General features: G+C 39.8%; 1 protein-coding gene across 1 annotated transcript; it reads left to right on the top strand.

Annotated features, from left to right (window-relative positions):
* The first annotated feature begins 5854 nt into the window (after positions 1-5854).
* Positions 5855-6802, top strand: LOC150057438 (olfactory receptor 2G3-like). Its single transcript, XM_090339979.1, has one exon. It carries the CDS (start codon positions 5855-5857, stop codon positions 6800-6802), a length of 948 nt encoding a protein of 315 aa, XP_090196105.1.
* Positions 6803-10972: the final 4170 nt, after the last annotated feature.

Here is a 10972-nt window from a genome sequence, read left to right as displayed (position 1 = left end):
TTTTCCACCAATTTATTGAGGAAGAAAAAGAGAGAAACTATCATGTGCAAAACATTTACATTTACTTCACAAGTTCATCATTTAGTGAGCCTCAACTGATTATGTGAAAAGAGTGTAAAAATCATGATAATCATTTGTTTTAGAGATGAAGAAATGGTTCAGTTAGAAACACTAATTTGTGTGGGGTTCTATGGATTTTGAAAACTTCCCACATTCATGTTTTCAAACGGCTAGGTTTTCCTTGGCAGCTTTTTTTTAATTTTGTTTTATTTGTATGTTTGTTATTCAGGAAGAAAAATCTTCAATAATCTCCAAGGCTTAAGAAGCAGTTATGATTTCTCTAAGTTCAGAGCAACAAAACTGAGATTGAGCTGCTAATGTTCTTTTCCCTATGTCATAGGGGTCACCATGTTTATGGCTGTTATTACATGGACTTAGAAGCATTCTAAACAGAAACACTGTCCTTAAAATAGGTGCTATCCATCCCATCCACACAGGAGATGCAATAACCAATGGCCATCCAAACCTCATTTCCCAAACCACGCGATTTTTCTACTAGGCTAGAATTAACTTATATTTGAATGTCCTGGTCATACTTTTTAAATATGTCTCAAGCCCTTCAGTTAAGCCTTGATTCTGAGTTCCCCCAATATTTATCCAAAAAATAAATGAGCATTTGATCTAGAAATTCTGTATTCTCTCCTTCTGTATCTTTATAAAATAATCTCTCCCATCTACTGGTGCTATTTCTGATTTACAAGCAGAAATTACATCAAAAGTTCATGTGGAAAAGCCTCTTTGTACAACCACTTAGGGTATTTTTTAAGTCTGTATGGTGGAAAAGATAATCCACACATCAAACAATGGAGGAGGAGAGGCAGAGTTCATATGGTAGCCAGGCTCTGGTGGCTTCTGCCTATAATCCCAGCTATTCAGAAAGCTCAGATCTGAAAACATATTCAAAGCCAGATCAAGAAGAACACAGATAGACAAAAGAGGCTTTTATCTCCAATTAACTAGCACCAAGCCAGAAGTGGAGGTGTGGCTCAAGGGGTAGAATGGTTTTTGTTTGGGTTTGGTTTTTTTTATTGTCAGGGATAATGTATAGAGGGGTTATAGTTACATTCTTTAGGTAGTAGGTGCAGTACTTCTCATACATTGTCCTCATTTCTCTCCCCTAACCCCTCCCAATCATCTTGTTTTCTCCCAAGGGATAGAATGTTAACCTTAAATGAAAAAGCTAAAGGATAGTGTCTGGACTCTGAGTTTAAGCCACAATACTGGCACAGAAAAATAATTATATGGCCTTATGTATAATTGTGACATACGAAAAGGAATCTTGCCAGCCCCTTCAAGGTGGGCATCATTTTCCCTTAGTAATCAACCTTGTTTAGCCTAGTTGTTTTAAAAAAAAAAAGTAACTTGTTCTGATTTTTTATTAAATATATTTTATTGTTGGGATAATGTATAGAGGGGTTGCAGTTACATTCGGTAGATAGTGGGTGCATTACATCTCGAAACTTGATACGCCTTCTCATATTTTTGTCTTCGTTTCCTGATTTTCTAAAACTTAAAAAAAAAAACACCATCAATGTGATAAACACTCATAAAGGTGGGACATGCATGCAATGATTGTAAGGGTTTGTGTGCTGCTTGCTTATTTATCCAACATACTAAACTTTTACAGCCCTGTTAAATATAGGATGCATAGCACTGTTATAGTAGTAGAGGAACATCGCTGGCATGGTTCTCAGCATTTGAACCACTCCAGGCTGCGACTATCTTTCTGGGACAATAGGGCCTAAATCTCAATATTTGGAGATGTCACTGTGCACAGGAAAGGATGGAGAACAACTGACCACAAAATAAAGTAGCACAAAACTTAGCATAGTATGTTCAAAGTTTAGTATTGGCAGGACAGGATGGAATTTCCAACCAAAGGAGGGATATGAAGTCAAAATGAAATTGAAGACAACACTACTTTCACAGAAGTTTTAATCCAGGCTTGGTGATTCATCCCTGAAATTCTAGCTGCTCAGATTGCTGAGATCTAAGGATATCAGTTCCAGGCCAGCCCAAGCAGATTAATCTGTGAGGCACTTTAAAAGCCAAAAAATGGAGGTGTCGCTCAAGTAGTAGAATGTATACATGAAAAAGCTAAGCAAGAGTAGAGGCCCTTAGTTCAAGCACCAGTACCAGAAGAAAAATTTTAAAGAAGAAAAACACAGAAAAAAAAGAAAAGGTCAAAAGAGGATAAAATAAGAAAATAAGACTTTTTTTCTCTCTTTTGGGAATAAGAATTCTTTATAAGTAAGAAGAAAAGCAAGCCATTTAAATGTAGAAAGACAAGGAGGTTCTAGAAAGGATGGCAGAGTAAGAAGCACTAGAACTCTGTCTCCTACCTGGACCACTGAGCAGCAGCTGTGGCCTACACCTCTTGGACCTCTGAAACGTGAATTGTGACTTCAGCAGTTAAATCTGTCCTGGAATTGTGGTTAAGTTTAACCAAGCTCAGCTTCTACTTAGATAGAAGTAGCCCAACCTCAACCCACTCTAAGCCCAAAGCAGATACCTGAGCACCTGATTGCAAAATTCCCTGTCCTCCATGTCTCAAAGATATGTTTGTTCCCTGATCATTACTTCTGCTTGTGTGAACCACCATTGTTATTAACATGCCTCCACTGTTGAAGGCCTACTATCTCTGACTAAAGGGACTTCCAGGTGATACAGTTCTAGAATGTTTCATCTGGCTTCAGTTTTTTTTCTTTTTCCATTTCGAAGGGGAGAGCTGTGAAGAATTATGGAGGGTTATCCAAAAGAACGTGTATATGTAAAGACTGATCTTTGTCAATTAAGTTATTCTTTGGTAGGAGAACTAAGTCCTAGTGGACTGTTGATCGAATTTGATTAGAGAGGAGAGAAAAGAAGACAGAATGACAGAAAAGTGAATACAATTCTACTTCTGTGTATGCCCTCAAAAGAACTGAAGGCAAGAGCACAAACAAGTTTTTCAACATCCACGTTCATAGTAAAATTATTTACAGTAAGAAGTATGGAAGCCGGATATAATATGCACATAGAATACAATGTTTCACAGTCTTTGTAAAAGTTGAACACTCTCACAAATGCTACAGCATAGATGAGTCTGGATGATGTTATTAAAATGAAAGAAGCCAATAGAAAAATAGCAAATATGGTGGGATTCTCCTTCTCTGAAGGGTAGGGACTAGTTAGAATGATGATTCAAGGAGTGAAATGATGGGTAACAGCATCTGTGGATAGGGATGAACAGTGAACAGGGACGTATTGTTCACTAGGACTATTTCAACAGATAGATAAGAAGACTCAGAGGGAGGGAATGGGAGAGAAAGAGGGAACAGCCGATACTAAGAAACAGGAAATAAATGTACATATTACCCAATCAGGAAGAAATGATTTTATCATCACTGTTCTAAGAGTTAAATATTTTTATAGGTAAAACTTGAAATATTCATGATTTTCATTATTTAAACTATGAGCTATATCAGTATGAATATAAAAGGGATTATGTGATATTATAACTATTCCACACTACTGAGAAATAACTGTAATCATTCATTCTGAATAAAGAAAATTTTTTAAACAGATTCTAGAGTTGAATGGTAGAGTTGAATACCATATACATAAATCAGTGTGCATATAAATATACTGCACATAAGTAAGTTACGCTTGATTTTATGGTATATTTTACTATTGCAACAACTAGCTGGAATTATTAGGCTCAGAGTTCCCTTTAATTTGATGTTCTCTTTCAAGAAAAAAAAATGCTTGCAAAACTAGATAGCTGCTTGAGCATTCTCAAACTCAAATCATTAGCTGAAACTGCAGCACCAGTAAACTACATTGAAAAGAAACACTGAGCAGGAATTCCTTTAATATTTTTCCAGAAAGACACATGCTACAAGAAGAGACAACATAACTAATTCTGTATGATAGAATCAATTGTTTAATGAACAGACTAGAAGATGACCATGATAGTAGAAAGGGAATTAGTGAGTAAGAAAGGAAAAAGGGAAATCACGCTTAAAAATTATCAATTTTAAAATCAGAGAAAGGCTGGATAAGTGGGACTGCATTAAACTACAGAGCTTTTGTAGGGCAAAGGACATAGCTAGTAAATTAATTAGGAAGCCTACAGAGTGGGAGAAGATCTTCACCAACCATAAAACAGACAAAGGCCTCATATCTAAAATATATTAACAGCTCAAAAAATTGAATTACTCAAAAACTAATGTCCAAAGTAACAACCGTCCCATTATAAGATGGGCCAAAGACATAAACAGAGTCTTCTCTGAAGAAGAAACAAAAATGGCCTATAGACACATGAAGAAATGCTCAACATCTCTGGTCATAAAACAACTCATCAAACAACAAACAACAAATCAAAACAACTCTAAGATTCCACCTCACTCCATATAGAATGGCCAGGATCAAGAAGACTAACAACAACAGATGCTGGAGGGGATGTGGCCAGGAGGGATCACAACTACACTGTTGGTGGGAGTGCAAACTCGTTCAACCACTATGGAAAGCAGTGTGGCAGTGCCTCAAAAGGCTAAACATAGAGCTCCCCTATGACCCAGCAATTCCACTACTAGGCATTTAACCAGTTGTCCAGAAACAAGGACATTCTAAATCCACTACCACAACGATGTTTATTGCAGCACTATTTACCATAGCAAAGATATGGAACCAACCTAGATGTCCCTCAGTTGATGAGTGGATCAACAAGTTGTGGTATTTGTACACAATGGAATCCTATGCAGCTGTCAGAATGACATTGCCCCATTTGTTAGGAAATGGAAAGACTTAGAAAAAAATCATATTAAGTGAAGTAAGCCAGACTCAAAGGAACGTAGGCTCAATGATTTCCCTCATTTGTCATGATCAGTAGAAACCTTGGGCTCTCCTAGCAGAGACTTGGAATAGAGCAAAACCTAGATACATAAGGCCATATAGTAGGATGCTAAATGAAAGGACCTCTAGGATATAGAAACAAAAGCCATATAATGAATGATTGTTGTCCTTAATGTACTATGTTATGTCTCATCTCTTTTGCTGTCCCTTGGTTATCTCATATTGTTACAGTATCTCACTTTGTTATTTGATATATTGGATATATTTGTATTTGGTTATTTGAAATTGGATAGGGAAAGAGGGAAAACAAGATGAGGGGCGGGGGTGGGGGGGAGGGAAATGGGGACCAAGACATGAGAAAGGGTATCAATATATGTGAATTAATGCATCTTCTATCTGGCAAATATAATGTAACCCTTCTATTAATTACAATATAATATATGAAAAAAAGAAAAACTAAAAAAAAGTAAAACTAAAAAAAAAAGAATTATCAGTTTTATTTGGGGGTGGTGGTTCACACCACCAGGCACAAAAGAACCTGAGACTCTTATCTTCTAGAAAAACGGAAGCTCAGGGCAGGACAGTAGCCTTGATCTGAAGAATATAGGGACAGAGCCCAGGCCAGGTTCAAGCCCCATGATCCACAAATACATAGATAGGTAGATAGATAGATAGATAGATAGATAGATAGATAGATAGATAGACAGACAGACAGATAGATTCGACTTTACTATTACATTTACAGAATTTCAGCTCTAACTTTATCCCTACTTCAAAGCACAGCATAGAGTGGTATGACAGGAAGCCACCCCATATTTAAAATTCTTTATTATTAGGGGAATTACCTTATCAATACAGTGGGAGGCTTATGGATATTATCATAGACATATAGAAATGCAAGTTTATCCTCAAGCTTTGTGTCTTTCCTTAGAAATACATACTTGTACAACAGAAGGCCATGGAGGGAAAAAATGTGAGTTTCCCCAACACATTTGTCCTGTTGGGCTTCTCAGAATATCCATGGCTGCAGATCCCACTCTTTGCAGTGGTCCTGGTCTCCCACATCCTCACCATCATGGGCAACAGCTCCATCATCCTTCTCTCCATGATGGAGCCCAGACTCCAGACTTCCATGTACTTCTTCCTGGACAACCTCTCACTGCTGGACCTCTGCATCACCTGCACCATTGTGCCACAGCTGCTGATCAACCTCTGGGGCACAGAGAAGACCATTACCTCCTGGGGATGCATCACACAGCTGTACATGTTCACCTGGGCAGGTTATACAGAATGTGTCCTATTGGCAATGATGGCCTTGGATCGCTATGTGGCCATCTGCCATCCTCTCAGATACAGTCTCATCATGCACCCCTGGGCATGTGTGTGCATGGCAGCTGCATGCTGGTCCAGTGGCCTGGCCAATTCCCTGCTTCAGGTCACACTCACTATCCAGCTTCCCCTCTGTGGACATCACACTCTGGAACACTTCTTCTGTGAGGTGCCTGCTCTAAATAAGCTGGCCTGTGGTGAAACTACTACTAACGACCTCTCCTTCATCTTGGGTGCCATCCCTTTTTTACTGATGTCTCCTCTGATGGTGATTGTCTCCTATAGTCTCATTGGTAGGGCTGTGCTGAAGTTACCTTCAGCTGAGGGAAGACACAAGGCACTCAGCACCTGCAGCTCCCACTTGGTGGTTGTCACCATGTACTATGGGCCAGGCATGTACATGTATCTCCAGCCTCCTGCCAGCAGCACTCAGGCCAAGTTCCTGTCTTTATTCTACTGTGTCATTACTCCACTTCTCAACCCACTCATCTACACCCTGAGAAACAAGGACGTGAAAGAGGCATGGGAAAGGATCTTATCACTGCAGGGTGGGAGGAAGGCTTTCCAAGCCAGATGATTTCAATGTCTTCTCAAACAACTACACACATAACACCCTTGTGCACATCAGTTCATGCTAGCAGTTCCACTCCTCCAAATGAGTGTCCAATAGCATCTAGGTTATCTATTACTATGACTGAAGAAATATTTCTTGTAAAATATTCAGTCATCTGAGAGCTCCATTACAGTCATGTGTTTTTACATGAACCATTCTCAGATATCTGCTCTCCAGAGATACAACTAGAACCTGGTAGGCCCCACCTCTTATCACAGCATGAGGACATAATGGAAGCATTATTAAGGTCTTAGTGAATGATATTGAATATTAGAGATATATTTTTGCTTTAAGTATTCTCTCAAAGGTGTTTTCTGCCATGTTCTAATTGACCATTCTGTAGGACTGTACCTGAACTGAAATAAGACATAACAAACATGCAGCCAGATTCTCATTATACCAATATGACCTCCTCTCCAGAGGACACTGACCCAGTGAGTAGCACGTCCTATACTTCAGCCCAGTAGAAGACCTGTGGTTGATGAAAATACAATCTTCTATTTCCCTAACAGAATTTACCATGATTCATGCTATTGTGGGAGGAATATTGTGCTTTATGAAGATGTCCTTGTCCTTTCTCCCTTCTGGCCATGCAAGCAGGCTATTCTCACCATATAAACCAGGCTTTGTGAGCAACTTTTAAATGCCCTCCATGCTAAACTGCTGAGCTAAAACAGCAAGGCCCAATAAAGACATTCTCTCAACTAATTTTGCACATCTTTCTGATATGGTACAATAGGGAAAAATAAAGAATCAGTGACTGAAAAGGTAAACACTGCCCTGGAGGTGGGCATTGGAAACATTGACAAGAGTATCAATGGAAGACAATGACTGCCATCAAAAAATACTAATACTCAGTACAGCCAAGTAATCTGATGACAACTGTCAGAGTCAAACTGGAGAATGCGTGTTTCTCTGAACCTTGTTCCACAAACCTAGCTGTCAAAGGCCCAGGATTGAGAGCCACTGCCCACGACTATCCACTGATGCCTACATATACCACCAGGACCCAGAGTAACAGTTTGTCCTCACCTAGACACCGTTTCATCTGCATAGAGGGAAGATGACAAGGCATCTGGTTTCTAACAGAATGGGGAGTAGCATGGAGTATGTATCTGTGGGATACAGGAGAACTTCATTCCTTCAAATCCTGACCAAAGCCATTCCTTTACCAGGGACCAGCCAGTAGCCACTGTTGAAACAATAAGGTTCTACTTCTCCAATTATTATTATTACTTTAGGCTAGAGTTCACATATTAGCAAAAATATACAATATATGCCTTTCTGAATTTGATTTATATTTCTTCCTATATTTTTATTATCTTTAAGTACTTATCCAAAGGCATTGCCATTTTCCAAACCAGCTTGTGAATACAGTGCACGTAGGTCAATGTCATCCTTTCACTATCCACACCCATCTCTTCCCATACACCCCTTCCCTTTCCTATCTTAATTGTAGGTTACAGATTGAATTTTTTATCACTATACAAAGCAGTTTATGTGTACAATCCATCTTCATCTGTGTGATCACATCAAAATCTTCACCCCCATTCAATATACACCTTGCCTAATACATATAATTTTGTAATAAATACCATTAATTTTGCCTGCATTATCCCCTCTTACACTCTTCATTCTTCTTCCACTCTCTCTGGATCCTCCCCTTGCAACAACCCATTTCCAATTATTAACTTTGTTGGGCAATAACTTAGATTTTTGTAAGCATTTCGTCTCTCGATAGTCTATTACAAGTCAGTTAATTAGTTTTAACCCCTTGATTACCACCTAGTATATTTACTTATAAATTTGTGGAACACTGCACCTACCATGAATGAAATAAACAATGCACCTTATGTTGCTGTGGGTCTGGCTTTTCACTTTGAATTATCTTGATCAAAATTATTTCTAGCATTTTTTCCTCTCCTCCCAGGGAAAAGATGGCCTCCATCCTAGTAAACCTTATAATTCTTCATCTAGCCTCCCCGTACATGGTCCCTCTACAATTGTTTGCTTCCACTGATGCCAAACTCCAGTCAAGGCTTCCTAAGTGAGTTCACCGCCAGCTCTCCTGAAACCTTGTGCCCGCTTCAAGCCCATCCACAGGACCAGCGAAGTAAATTTCTCCCGAAACAGGGCTCTACATCAATGCACAACAGAAACCCTGATTTGCACTTCCACGGAAGGTGAGTCACCATTGCACTGAGCTTCAGGGCTCAGGAACTGACTCAGGAATGCCCTTGTACTACACAGAGAAGACTCTTGGCATCAAGTCCCAAGCTCTATCCAGGGACCTGCCACTGGGCTTAGAGGTCCATGGATGCAGGAATTGTGGTGACAATCTGCATGTCCTGCCGGCTCCCTCTGTTCTGCTTAAAAGAGACCAACCATGACACTTGTGAACAACTCTAGATTACCTCCACTGGTCATTCATCAAAAGAAGGAAACAGTAAAACTCTTAAGAAAATCTGCTTAAATACCAGGTATTCAACAGGCTGAGAGAGCCAGGCTCGGTGGCTCATGCCTGTGATCAGAGCTACTCAGGAGGCTGATATCTGTGGATCAAGGTGGAAATCCAGCCAGCACAAAAGAACCTGAGACTCTTATCTCCAGTTAACCTTGAGGAAATGGGAAGTGGGGCTTGGCTCAAGGGTAAGGCAGTTGTCAAGAGCTGAAGAGCTCAGGGACAAAGCCCAGGTCCAGGAATAGGGTGGGAGCCTTGAATTGAACAGCTCAGGCACAGCCCAAAGTGACCCCCACACACACAAAAAAAGAATAAAACCACAATGCTGAGAGAGTGTTTGAGGACAAAATGAGACACAGGAAAGAAAGCAAGGAAGATAGGAAGGAAGGAAGGAAGGAAGGAAGGAAGGAAGGAAGGAAGGGAGGGAGGGAGGAAAAGAGGGAGGGAGGGAGGGAGGAAAGGAGGGGAGGAGGGGAGGGAGAAAGGAGGGGAGGGAGAGGAGGGGAGGGAGGAGGAGAGGGAGGAAGGAGGGGAGGGAGGGATCTGGAGCTTCAATAATGAAGCAAAAAAATTAAACAAAATATCTTGGAATAAGATTTAATTAATGATAGTTAAATTTATACTAGAGCAATCCAAATGCAGAAAATGATAAAATAAATTAGCAAACTGAAATATGGTAAAAGAAATGAGAAAATATATTGCAGAAAATGAAACTATGAACAGGAAATACCAGCAACTGATGAAGATAGCATTGGAGGAACCCTAGGAGAACAAAGAGAAATGTATAAAGAGAAGACTGGCATATATTACAACCAAATTTCTGCTTCCATACATGGGCTATGTGACCAGTGGTGCTATAAATGTGGGATTTTTGACTGAGCTTGCACTTTTGCACTTTTGCTTGGCTGGGTTTTTTTTTCTTTTTTCTTTATTTTCCCATTTCTTTTCTATTTGTTGTTGTTGGTGGTGGTGGTGGTAGTTGTGGTGATGGTGGAGCTTGAACTCAAACTCTGAGCCTGGGAGCTGTCCCTGACCTCTTCAGTTCAAGGCTACCACCCTACACCTTGAGCCACAGCACCACTTCTGGTTTTCTGGTGGTTAAGAGTCTCACAGACTCTAGTGCCTGGGCTGGCTTTGAACTGTGATCCTTAGTTCTCAGCCTCCTGAGTAATTAGGATTGCAGGCATGAACCACTGTACAAGGCCTTGTCTGGGTTTCTTCTAGCTGGTACTCTACCACAGAGACATATCTCCAGTTTAACTTTTTTGATGGCTAATTGGAGATGGACTCTCCTAGAACTTAGTAACTGGGCTAGTTTTGAACTATTATACTCACATCTCATGTCTAAAAAGGAATGCCCAAAAGAATAAATATAATTTTGACCATGTGAAACCAAATTCATAGCCAGACCCAGAGCACCATAGGTTCCATGGTTTCTCTCATTTGTGGTACTTAGAATGTTCCACAGATCCATAAGAAAATACATAATGAAGAGGCTAAGATTTGAGGATTGGGGTTCAAAGTCATCCTGTGGAGGAAAGTTCATGAGACCCCTACTGCCATTTAACCAACAACAACAAAAACTACAGCTGTAGCTCAATTGGTAAAGTTATTTTTAAATGGTGTTCACTTAAATTCTCGATTGTCTTTTATCTGCTTCCTGTCAACATTTG

Source organism: Megascapheus bottae, chromosome 10 (genome assembly GCF_031878675.1).
Source record: "Megascapheus bottae isolate mThoBot1 chromosome 10, mThoBot2.hap1, whole genome shotgun sequence".
NCBI lineage: Eukaryota > Metazoa > Chordata > Mammalia > Rodentia > Geomyidae > Megascapheus > Megascapheus bottae.
This window is presented reverse-complemented; position numbering and strand designations above follow the sequence as displayed.